The sequence below is a fragment of the Schistocerca gregaria genome, chromosome X, assembly GCF_023897955.1.
Source record: "Schistocerca gregaria isolate iqSchGreg1 chromosome X, iqSchGreg1.2, whole genome shotgun sequence".
Taxonomy (NCBI): Eukaryota; Metazoa; Arthropoda; class Insecta; order Orthoptera; family Acrididae; genus Schistocerca; species Schistocerca gregaria.
Genome location: NC_064931.1, coordinates 446,930,507 through 446,944,121, shown reverse-complemented (window position 1 = coordinate 446,944,121; position 13,615 = coordinate 446,930,507). Strand labels below are relative to the sequence as shown.

At 40.8% G+C, this 13,615-nt stretch overlaps 1 protein-coding gene across 1 annotated transcript in view; it reads left to right on the top strand.

The window, feature by feature from the left end:
• LOC126299155 (tachykinin-like peptides receptor 99D) overlaps nucleotides 1-13,615 on the top strand; it is a 1,430,543-nt gene that overhangs the window by 1,051,208 nt on the left and 365,720 nt on the right. Inside the window, exon 4 of the mRNA XM_049990921.1 lies at nucleotides 10,970-11,120. Coding sequence (XP_049846878.1) covers nucleotides 10,970-11,120 — 151 coding nt within the window. The remainder of the gene's footprint in view (nucleotides 1-10,969; nucleotides 11,121-13,615) is intronic.

Below are 13,615 nucleotides of genomic sequence, written 5' to 3'. Positions count from 1 at the left end.
TTATAGAGCTCAATGGCTTTGATCGTGAGCAATCATTGGATATCACTTGAGTAACAAATCCTTCAAGTATATTTCAACTTTAGTAAAGCTACCTAAGTCGACAGCTGATGATGTTATTGTGAAATGTAAACGCGAAGGAACAACCACAGCTAAATCAAAACCAAAAGAACGCCATGTACTGACGGAAATGTATTGTAGAGCGGAAATGTATTGTAGAGTTGTAAGATATCTCAAGAAACCAGCGGAAGCAATCATCGGTGAGTTTCAAAGTGCTACCAGCAGTTCAGCTAGCACAATGACTGTACGTAGGGAACTAAGAAGAGTGAGGTACAATTACCGAACATATCCTCATAACTCACACATTTCTGTAGGCACGCAACACCTGAGTTGGTGTACAGGGAGACGCCACTTGACAGTGGATAACGCAGAACGCTTGAATTCGAGTGCTCAATGACTATACACTCTGTGACAATCGAAAAGAACGGTTTGGGACTTCGCGTATATATGGAGAAAGTTACCTGCCATAATGATTAGTATCAACAGTGAAGTACAAAGAAGATGCTGTTACAGCATGGAGGTGTCTTTCGTGGTTAGGGTGTGGTCCATTTACTTCGCTAAGGAAAACGTTAAATAAAATGGAATGAAGATAATGAAAATTTTTTCTGGACCGGGACTCGAAGCGGGATTTGCCACATCTCGCCATAGGTTGCCTTACCATTAGGCTATTCGAGCACGACTCACTGCCCCATCCACAGTTCCGTACCGCGACAACCATGTGTTTGCAACCTCCAGCCGTAAATCTATTAAATATATTCCTGTACAGGGGAGACATTTAAGCTGAAGTTCGGTTCTCTGGTGTCAGCGTATAAATACGATATTGTAGTGCTTGTGTTGTTCAGAAGTAAAATGTAGTGTTCCTACGGACAGGGCCTCGTACGTGAATTTCCGGCTTACCGCGACCGGTCGCCTTATGATTAGGCTATACGAGCAGGACTCACGGTACAGACTGAGACTTCGAGTCCCAGTCCGGCACAAATTTTTGCTGTCGCCATTCTGTTCTACAGCTGATGTTTGTCCATATTCGCAACTGCAAGTACATTTAATGTATTTCATAACGGTTGCAGTCGTCGAAATGTTGCATGTCCGAAGGAACGTTAATCATACTTCTGTACAATACAGGCACTGCATTATTGTACTTAAAGCAAGTAAACGGAATTCATTTCTGAGTTGTAATAGACAAAGAATGATGGGGGGGGGGGGGGGGGGAGCGAGGAGGAGATGAACAGAGAGAGGATGAAAGGCATTGGTAGAGAGCGGGGAAGGAGATACAGACAGACAGAGAGAGAGAGGAGGAGAGAGGGAGAGCGGGGGCAGGGATAAAGACATGGACAGAGAGCGAAGAGGGGCGGAGATGGACTAATAGATGACTTGAATAAGTACAGTAAATAACCAGGAAACTACGGCTATCTCAGGTAGTATATCAGTAATCATAAGACGCATTTTATTCAATAGCTTCCGCCTGGTTCAGGCCGTCCAGGAGCAAACCAATTGCTTAAGATGCGAGTTGGCCAGCAGGGATAACAGCGTGCCAGTATTTTCATGGGTCTAATTCTTCATAAGAATCTGAACGTTTTTCTAGTGCAGTTCTAGGAGAAACAGTCGGGATGGTTAGCTAAACTCATCTTCTAAAATTAGCCACCACGCCATTACTATGATGGTGCTGCAAACGGCCGCAGGCAAGTAGAAGTCTTAGGTGCTATATTTCCCGAGGACATGCAGCTTTAATGCATGACTGAATCATGATGCAATATCATTGGCAACATGTTTCGGATTTAAAATAGTCTAGCATTCCAGTCTTCAATCTGGGTCTTCTCAGACGATTTTTGTCATTAGGGGAAAAAACGGTGTTGAACGGGACGTAGTTCGGAATGTTAGATGAGTCAATGCAGTGGGTAGGTTTGAGAACTTCAAAAGAGGAAAGAATAAGTAGAAATTAGATAAAGTGGAAATTAGTGAAGAGCAGTTGCAGGAAGTACAGGGTTTTTGGTCCGACTGATACAGAGTTATCACCGTAGAACCCAATAATGATAATACGGTAGAAAGTCTAATAACGAGTACGAAAATGGGAATATGAGTGAACTCTTCATAACAGCATATAGAACTCATTATTGTAGACAGATAGACTCAAACCCATATCCACCACAGTAGTTCAAGCATGTATGCCTACTAGTTCTTCAGATGTTAAAGATGTTGCTAAAGGAACTATTTGGCAAGATAAATCTCGTTATTAAGTTCGTTAAGGAAAACGAAAATTTTATTGGGATGCGTGGGTGGAATTCGATACAACCATATCGGTGCCTGGAGAGTATACCAAATTTAAGAGTAAAGTACACTCTCGAAACCCACACATTAATCACTTAAAATTAAATACTCTGCATTAAGAGCTGTGTTGGAGAGGTGGTGTTCCTTTCGCTATGGCCAACGAAAAACTAGGATATGTCATATCACTTTCATAAATACTTCTGCTATCTGTTAGCATAACAGTAGATGCCAAGATGGGCCATCGTGTTGAGATAAACTCGTTTGGTGATAGCTAGGTTGTCGCTGGCCAATGACGGATTAATCGGATTATCCATCTTCAGAGTCATATAAGCATTAAGCATCCTTGAAGGGGCGGACCGGTAGTTCTCAGTGCGTATCCCCAAGATACGCGTCTCTTGACTGTACCAAAAGCTGAGATGCTCAGTCGTGTTCAGTCTTCATTGACTGATCACGGGTTTGGTAATGCAGAATCGTTGTGAAACCTGATTGATCAACTAATGCATATTTACGACGTTCAAGGTGTGCAATAGAGTCACCGACACGAAATAATGTCATATTCTATTAGATACTCAAGGCCATCTCCTCTTCTCTTAGAATTAAGTGAAATGAGAGCTCTCGAAGACCGTGACAGTATTTATGACACTAGGTAAATTAGTATTGATAATATCTGTCGATTATGGTGAATGAACAGATTTTTCTTCTACCTGTACACGATACTCATTATGTTTTGTGAAATCTAATCGCTCTGTTACTTCATCACGGTGAAAATCCATAAGATCTGATTTTAATTTCTAATTCTTCCTTCTGAAATGTAGCTTGCTACCACAGACATGCAAATGGGTGAGTTTAGGAACTGCCGGCTAGAAGTAATGTAACTTGTGTTTCAGAGTGACTTTGCGGAAACCAACCGCAAGAAGGCTTACCAATAAATAAGAGTTAACATTCTTAATTCTAACTGCTGGAGATTCACCTGTTTTTGTCCGATTCCTTTTTCTTTACATTTCACTGAAAACCTAAAACTAATACTACGTGTTTTTCCAGCTTAAAATGAGATATACATTACTCTGTCAGTTAACAGTTTTATTTTAAATGGTATTCTGTTTAATGTTAAAGTGTGGCAGTTTCATACACATGTTGTTAAATATTTAGCGGTGAGCGAAGGATAGCAGGTAGAATCGAAGCTTTACCCGTTACGCTAAACGTTACCTGTAATTCAGTAGCGTTCGTTGTAACACTGTCGTTACGAGGTAAATGCTCCGACTTGTGGGGTAATCTAGAATTGAAGAAACGCAGATACAGAAGATCACACTGACATTTACTTGACTGTAACGTATTTTAGTTTTACTGTTTGTAGAGCTGATGAAATACCGTACTGGTTATAGAGAACGTCGTGAATTGCCAAAGGCATGGAAGTGATACACTACATTAACGTACTTTTTATATGTATGCTGCTCTTATGTGTTTGCAGACAACTACATGCTCTTAACGTCTCCTATGCTCAACACATGTTAAAAATATTTACCATGATAACTTAACGAAATGGTGAGCTGCTTAATTATTTACATATTAAATTATGTCGTCTTTAGCAAGGGCCCTTCTTCAAGGAGAATTATTTACCTTTTCCACCGTCCTGTATTCGTTCTCAGATACAAAAGCAAATTCATTGTTCTCTTCATAAAGCACAGTTCATACTATTGCTTTTCAACTATCTCATTGGTAGCCACTTGGGCGTTGCTGCTAGCTCTCATCATCCCAGTTGCAACTTCAGGTAAAGATCCCAGTGCTGATAAAACAGACAATTTTAGAGTGAAGGCTTAAATTCCCCTGTTTTTGGGATTCGTATCGCACAGTCTCTGTAGAATGATTTTTTTTCGTAATACACTCTTCACATCAACGTTTGACGTCATGTCACAAGCCCCTTAATTGACGCCGTGAGATTGCTTCCAGGCTGAAAGCACAGAGGACACTTTCGATTTTTTCTGAATATATTATTCAGCATATTGCTGGTATTCTTCTTCTTTTTCTTGTAATCTGTTTGTAATTGCTATCGGTCTGTTTCCTACGAGTTCTCATTCATTTTACCTTCCCTTACTCCTGTCACTGCTGCAGTACCTAATTCCTCGCTGGCCTTTGCGTGCTCCCACTTCCCTCTTCTCATCATTTTAAATGTCACAGTTCGCTCAACCCGATGTGTTTCAGATAGATACACTGTGCATGGATTGAATAAGATACGTCATGTTCCGCACACGCTTGATCGATTTCATTGATACTGTTATCATTTCTTTTCTGTCGTTCTGGAAATTTTGCTCCTTAACAACAGTTTGAGTAATCAGCTAAATGCAACGTTCCACCTTTCATCGTATTCAGCTCCTCGTAAGTTTATTGCTCGACCTATATTATATTACAGGAAATTTTTGAATCCAGAGAGCATTCCCTCTACCTTATCTCTCCCGCTATAGCCTATTGCCTGTGTATTCCAAGAGGCAGTATCCGAAAAGAAGCACGGAAATTTTTTTAGAGACTTTGAGACATTATGTCTGGTCTTTTTGAAAAAAAAAATAATGTGATTCTCAAAGAAATACTTCCCGAAAACAGTCTCAAAAACAAGACCATCCAGTACCATATCCGATTGGCCTGAAATCTGCTACGGACACTTTCAATGAGATATGTGGTGTCACCTCCAGACACCATACTTGCTAGGTGGTAGCCTTTAAATCGGCCGCGGTCCGTTAGTATAGGTCGGTTCCGCATGTCGCCGCTATCAGTGATTGCAGACCGAGCGCCGCCACACGGCAGGCCTAGTGTAGAGAGACTCCCTAGCACATAGCCCAGTTGTACAGCCGACTTTGCTAGAGATGGTTCACTGGCTACATCCGTTCTCATTTGCAGAGACGACAGTTTAGCATCGCCTTCAGCTACGTCATTTGCTACGACCTAGCAAGGCGCCATATTCAGTTACTGTAATCTGAACAGATAGTATTGTGACTCATGTACCTTCAAGAGCGACGTTCATCATTAATGGATTAAAGTTAAGTATCAAACTAGCTACGTCCGCTTTCTGAATTCTAATTCCTAGTCATGTTCCAGACCTTACGTCAGTACAGTCCTTCCCTCCTCACGCCAGCCTGCGTGAGCTAAAACGCGTGCATTTCGGCCTCCTCTAGTAAAACGGTGTTGGCTCTTCTGCCAAGTTCAACAAAATACATGAAAGGTACTCGCAGCTGCTAATATGGACAGCCTTCAGATTTGTAATGAAATGAAGACAACGAAAATTTGTGACTTACGGGGATTCAAACACGGATTTCCGGATTATCGCGGGTGGTCGCTTTACCATTTGGCTATCCGTGAACGAATCACTGCCAGACCCAAACTTCCATGTGTCGTTAACCATGAGTCCACAAACTGCACTGGTACATCTTTTATGTATAATCCTGTACAGGGAAATATTTTAATTGAAAGTCCATTGCCCGGTATCGGCGGATAAATACGGTACTGTAGTGCCTGTGTTGTTCAGAAGTACGTAAATGTGTACCAAGTAAAGGTCGAAATCGATCCAGGGGCTTAAAAGAAAATGTTGATCATAAGTATATGTAATATACATTGCATATACACCATACAACTCTATAGAATATGTTAAATTTATTTGTGATTGGTCTCGAAGCACGGTGATAGAATTATTGGGTCGTTGCAGTGCTCATTCACGCTACCTAGTCTCCACACTGAACAGCATTTCAAGTAAACTAAAACAGGGCAGTTTCGAAAATGTGTACGTCTGCCCTTCTTATTTACACCCCAACCCTTGGTGGGAGTGAGGAATCTTACTTTCACAGTATTTTTATACAAATAATAGGTCATGTACCCAATTAATTTGGTTGAAATTACTCCAGGTGTTCGCGAGTTACTATTCAGTGTCACACACATTTCATTCCCACCCCTAGTTGGAATTAGCTTCACAGTGCTTGTTTCCTGAAACTAAGTAATCAGTAAACCCTGATTCTGTAAAGAGCCAAACTCCCCTGTAAAAAGCAGCTTCAAACATTTATTAACTTTGTGTGTAAGTTAATGTGTTAAATGTTTGATGTTAAGCGTGTAAGCGAGTGAAAGTTAGAAAAATTCTCAAATTACAGGTGATTTTATAATCAAAAACTAGATATGTAAATTCTGGGTAAATTGTGTTATGATATGAGATAATCTACTTTTCCACGAATCTTAGTGTTTACTTCATTACATCGCCTAAACTATGAGTCGTACAGTGATATAATTTTATTGGTACGTCTAGTGGTAAATGTGATACCGTATGAAAAACTTGTTAATGGAGTTACTAGCAATGAAGTAATAAAATAAAATAAAATATCATGCAGTGTACACCGTTTTCCTTTCATTGTTTTGTGTGGAGTCAACGGGGAAAAGTTTCCTAAAGGCTTGAAGGGATGTGTAAAGTTTGTTGCAGGTGACTCATTGTCAAATATTGGATCATGTAGTCTTAGCATTAACGTGCAGTTACATATGGTGCTATCTAAACCCCACGCCACACTCCTTTGAGAGGTAGATGGTTCTTTCTCCCACACTGCCACGTTTCAGATCGTAAGTGGTACCTACCAGGTTTGGTTGAAAACGGTGAAATGGTTTAGGATGAGGTGTGGAAAGTACATAGATACATACATAGGAGTTTGTATTATACATAATGTTCAAAAGCACTCTGAAAAGCTTGTAAAGGTGTTGCAGGCTATATTTGATGAGAAATAATTTTTAGAGAAAAATTCGATAAGTTGCACCGTTTCTGAGTTAGTTAAAATTGAGGTTCGCCAATCACGCCGTTGCGCGCCTACGTTCAAGCGGCCCACCAGAGATGCTGTTGCGAAAGTGTCTTTCGATTCGTTTCCTCAAACCATCGAAGAAATAAATACAAAAATTGGACACGGGATGGTAGCACATCTACTTTTACATGATTACTCTGAAATTCATAGTTAAGTGTTGGCAGAGGGCCCTTCGACTTAGCTTCACGGTATTTCTCTACGTTTCCAATCTCGAAGGGCGGGAGGGAAAAACAAGGATTTAAATCTTTCTGTCCGAGCACTGATTTCTTTTATTTTATCATAATGATCTTTCCTCTCCTTGTAGGTTGTCGCCAGAAGTGTGTTATCGCTATTGGAGAAAAAATTTGGTGATTGAAATTTCACGACAAGATCCTGCCAAAAAGAAATTTTTTTTTGTTTTAATAGTTGCTACCCCAATTCACATATCACGTCCGTTGGACTCTGTCCCCTGTTACGCGACAGTGCAAAACGGACTTCCCTTGCTTGAACTGTTTCGATGCCTCCGTCAGTTCCATCTAACGCAGAACACACACGGCACAACAATACACTAGGAGAGGGCGCACAAGTGTGGTGTAAGCAGTCTCATTACTAGACGTGTTGCACTTCGTTTGCTTTAAGTTTGTGTGTTTTGTCGTGTAACCGCAGTTTATCCGGCTTCTTTTAGTACTCATGTGGATTACTTCACACTTTTTGGGGGTGTTCGGATACTTTTGATCACATAGTGTAATTGTTGAGTGGGGTACCTATTGGAAATAAGGCTCAAGTCTTCATTAAACTGTTCAGCAACTGTATCATCTGAGTCATCATGGCGGTTAAACGAACCATTACTAATTTATTCCCGTTTTCTACCCATACTAGCTCACAGGAACTATCTACTTCAAATTCACTACAAAGTCGAGACTCTCTAACCTAAAAGACCACCCTGCCCCTTCCACACAGCCCCCGGTGCCCATGTACCCTGTTCCTTATGCAGAGAACCTTTAGCGTATTAAGCGGAACCCGAAAACCCACCGCCCGACGGAGCAAGTCGAGGTATCTGCAGCGTACACTGTCACAGAACCGCTTGAGCTTGTGATTCATACCCTTCACTCGGCTCTGTATCAAAGGACCACATCGGTACCATCGAAGTAACGATCGAACCCGAGGCAAAGGCTGAGCACTCTCATGCGCTATAGTCTACACTGTGACAACAAATAACAATGCTTGAATTTGTGCAGGGTATACCTGACATCGGTTACGAGTATCTCTCAGCACAGCTTCCCCTGTAATGTCCTTACAGGATTGTCAGATTATTTCTGACCATTCTCTATAAATATACTTGCTGTTCACCTGTGGCTTCGCCCGCACAGGTGCATCATACGTATGTTGCACACATCTCACCCACTACCTCTCACTGTCCGCCTCCTCCTCCCCCTCTCTATGTCATACTCATTCTACCCACTCTCTCTGTCATGTCATCTCCCTCTCTCTCTCTCTGTCCGTCCCTTTTCACCCTCTCCCTATCCATCTACTCCTGTCCCCTCTCTCTGCACATCTCCTCTTCCCCCCTTGTGTCCTTCTCCTGCTCTCTCGCCAGCGTTATCCTCCTCCCTTACTGTATCTGTCCATCACCTCATTTCCACCTCCTCTGTCTGTTCCCTCCTCCCTCCCCCTCTCTATCCACCTCCTGTGTCACCCCAACCCCAATGGGAGTTAAGAACTTATTTTCAGACAATAAGCGTTATATGTATCAAGTTTGGTAGCAATCGATCCCGTGGTTTAGGAGAAGGTGTGGAACATTCATCACTCTCGTTTTCGGTCGGCCCCTACTTATGCAGGTGGGTCGGAAAAATCACTACCCTTTTTCAGGTTCTCGCCATCGAGGACTTCCATACCTTATTAGGATGTATCATCAGTCCACAACTTTAAACATACAGGACCTGCAACAGTTTAACGTCATATATAATATAGATATGAATTTCTATTCTAAAGAAGGTATCAAATGTATCTTATCTTTCAGTCAACTGACATATCACTTTACATCTTCTAAGTACTTCCAACAATGCACAGTGGTCATCAGTTTCCTTTTCCTAATGGCAATTGATAAAACAACATGTAATGGAAGCTTTTATATCCCTTTTAGTAAGACAGTTTTCGTAACAATACCGTAAGGCAGGTTCAAAAACAATGCGGCTGGTTCACTTCGGTGTAATAATTTTGTAAGCATTAAACTTTTCCCCATGTGCTAACGATTACAAATGTATGTTTTCAGCGCCTTCTTCTTTAGTTACCGGGTGATCAAAAAGTCAGTATAAATTTTAAACCACGGAATTAAGTAGATAGCGAGGTAAAAATTGACACACATGCTTGGAATGATATGGGGTTTTATTAGAACAAATAAAAACCATATTACTAGACGCGTGAAAGACCTCTTGCGCGCACTGTTTGGTGACGATCGTGTGCTCAGCCGCCACTTTCGTCATGTTTGGCCTCCCAAATCCCCAGACCTCAGTCCGTGGGATTGTTGGCTTTGGGGTTACCTGAAGTCGCAAGTGTATGGTGATCGACCGACATCTCTAGGGATGTTGGAAGACAACATCCGACGCCAATGCCTCACCATAACTCCGGGCATGCTTTACAGCGCTGTTCACAACATTATTCCTCGACTACAGCTATTGTTGAGGAATGATGGTGGACATATTGAGCATTTCCTGTAAAGAACATCATCTTTGCTTTGTCTTATTTTGTTATGCTAATTATTGCCATTCTGATCAGATGAAGCACCATCTGTCAGACATGTTTTGAACTTTAGTCTTTTTTCGGTCCTAATAAAACCCCAATGTGTGTCAATTTGTACTTCTCTATCTACATTATTCCGTGATTTATTCACTTTTTCAAATTTATACTGACTTTTTGATCACCCTGTACATATAACACGCAAATCACTTTCATTGTTATTGAATATATTTATCTTCAGTAATGTACTTGTTTTATAGGCCACGTAAATTTGTCTAATTATGACTACAATGAGCGTTGTAAAATTGGCTTATTATTGATGGATGATAATCATAAATCAATAATAATTCTACTATTTAATTTATGGGGAATTGAAAGTTGACTTGTAGGTCGTAAAATTGTATTTTAGCTCTACATGTGTATTAGAATTCCTAAGAGTCTGATATGACTGTGACTTCAGTACATTGATTTATGAATCCAGGAGACACTCTAACTTCATTGATTGTGATTTACTTTTTTCTATTAGTTGACGAAGACAATAAGGTTAATCGTCAGAAATACTGTGCATTGTACGATATAGGCCTCATATATAGTAGTCTGATGTTTTATACTATATCGCCTTAATATTCTAGGATTAAGATTTTACACAATCAGTACAATAGTACTAAGCATTAGTTTACCATATATTTAAATCTTCATTGAATCACTATTGAAACTTGCTATAATAAGATCCCAGAAAGGTAGGATTGTACAGATAATACAGCAGACAGTAAGAAAAAGAAGGGACCACTTACCTGGAGTGTTAAGGACACTATAGATTACAGGTTATTAAATTTTAAGAGATAATATATGTAAATGTCTGTAAACAAAGCCTCCAATTTACACAGATGATGTAAAGACTTCATTTATCGACTGTTGGAAGTGTTATGAATAAAACATGTTATCCGCTTTTTTTGTGATCTTACGTATGGCTACTACAGACTCAATAATATTATGGCATGCAGCAGGTACGAGTGCTATTACTGAGCATTGCTACTCGATACAATTAGCAATTAGAGTGAACGTCCCATGGCACACTAGCAAAACATTTAAAAAAATTATTATTGCTGTTTCAGATATACAGTGGTACTGATGATCCTGACGTACTTTCTGCCGGTGGGATCGATGACCTTTACGTATGCTCGTATTGGCATGGAACTTTGGGGCAGTCAGAGCATTGGTGAATGTACACAACGCCAGGTGGAAAATATTCGCTCCAAGCGACGGGTATGTAATTTTTATCACTATTGTGACTAGAACCACAAAAATTCAACATAGTAGTCAAGTAAGCACCTATGAGAAATAAGTAAAAGACCCACCATCGTTAACGGATGAGAACAGCAACTTCCCATGACACACTCATAACATGCATGTTGTTGCACCAGTACCGATAAAGAGCGAATGAAATCTGGATGAAGCTTAGCTGCATGTTAAAAGCGTTTATTATTAAAATCTGTTTGTTAAATGTAAGTTTTTACTGTTTCAGTTCACTAAACGCATTATTTTTTGACACACAATAGACCATAATGTTCTCTGTGAGATAGAATTTATTGATTTACTGTCTCTAAATAGCAAGTACCAGTCGGATGGCCATCTGAAACACCCTCCCTCCCGCAATCCACACACACACTACTAGTGCGTTGGGTAGAAATAAGGAAAAACATCGACAGAGAAGAAACTAAAGTACTGCAGCTGTTAAATGTGGCAGACTGATCATTAAAGTTAAAATGAATGAACCATCATTCTTTGACAGATAGTAAAGCAAACTTATGAGCTGTCATCATACTGACTGGATTGGAGATGTCGTTATGATAATTTATAACTTTAAGCAGATACAGAAACGGTAGGAAAGCTAGGCATGACTGAAGAGAGACTCGTGCTTGCATGCCTTTATTTGGAACGGATCGAAAAGAGAGATTTTGAATCGTCGAATGTCCGTAATATCTCTGACACAGATGATTCCCATAAATTTACAATATTTGCTTAATCCTTTCTGTTCTGTAACCCCATCTGAGTAGGAAGGTTGCTCATACTCAAGACCCCGGTGAATAAATTTAGAATACTTGCTTCGTTTTCAGACCCGCAACCGAATTTGAGTAGAATTGTGGCGGTTACTGTATTATTGTAACTCAAGTGACTGCAGTGTTGACATTTCTACGTAGCGTTGAATGCTGTATTACGTAGACGTTAACTGACTAGTTTTCCAAACACCGAGACATCCAGTAAATGAGGGAAGAGTGGGGCTGGCGGTGATACCGACTGTAATGCCATGAGCGTAGGCACGTTAGACATGCTTCTTCTGTTCCCGTTTGTTTTGAAGAAATTCGTGTAATACTTGTCCCATTGGGAGTTCATGTGGATTCGTGCTAGTAGTGGTATGTACGTGACATAATGTACTGAGCAAAAGTCGATATACACTCGAAGAAGTAAGAAAAGTCTGCTGGTACTTGTTACCACACGTTATCCTACATGTTGCAAGCCTCGCCTAGTGAATGTTGGTGACTCTAAAGGTAACGGTAGAATTCCTGTCGGAAGCGGTAAGAACAGTAACCAATACGTTTCTTTCCGTCTTAATGGGAAAATATAAATCCAATTATCCTAAAATATCTGAAGATTGTGGAACTTGAAACTTCCTGGCAGATTAAAACTGTGTGCCCGACTGAGACTTGAACTCGGGACCTTTCCCTTTTGCGGGCAAGTGCTCTACCAAGGTTTTTTTTTTTATAATTTGTATTGACCAAACTAAAAGTGCATATATAGTCACTATGCAAGAGTTCTTCAAGGTACCATACCATTTAAACATATACAAATGACTGTTAGTTAAGAAAAAAATAAATAAATTAATTAAAAAGCAAAACATTAAATACAACAAAATAAAACATATTCTGTCCTCTTTCTTTTTTTAAAATGTTTTTTTTTTGTCGTTTTGTCGATGCATGGGAACGTGGATAAGGGTGTTGCATCATGTTACAGGTAGGCATGGTAGATCTCAACTTTGAGGGGGGTCAAGGAAGACGCTGCGGAGATAACCGGCAAAAGTTTGTCGGTAAGATGGTTTTCGGGTGAGGGTGTTATGCGCGGTCACAACATTGTACCAGAAGTCAAGGACTGTATGCGGACTACTTTGAAAGACGTATTCGAAAGCCTGTCCTCGAAACCAGATGAGGGTTTGGTGCTTAGCAAGAGGGTAGTGAAATGTCTGGGGCAACAACTGGAAATCCGGGGTTACCGTCGTTGGCGGGGCGCGGAGGTAAAAGCACACGATTCGTTGGATGAAGAGCCATACGTTTTGTTTCAGGGGGCATGTAAGACGGTGCTCGTCGGTGTCTTCGAGCTGACAGTCAGGGCAGACAGGGGAGGTGGCCAGTCCTTTGCGATAAAGTCGACTATAAGTCGGGAATTTTCCATAGACTAAAACATACCATAGTGCGGACACAGACGACGGTAAAAAGGGTGCATGCACCCCCCCCCCCCCAAACCGTGCGCCAGTTAATGTCAGGATGCTGTAGCACCATGGGGTCGCAAGGGTTTTACAGCTTACACAAACGATAATAATCTTTTGTACGGGGAGGACGGGTGATTGGAAGATCGGCCGGAACGTAGCTGAGTTCTATGAAACAATTGGCGACATGGTACAATAATGGAGAGATAGGTGCCACATTGATCGGTGGATCGAGAGAAGCTGGTCGGAGGATATCTAAGAGACTGCGTGTTAAGGACGG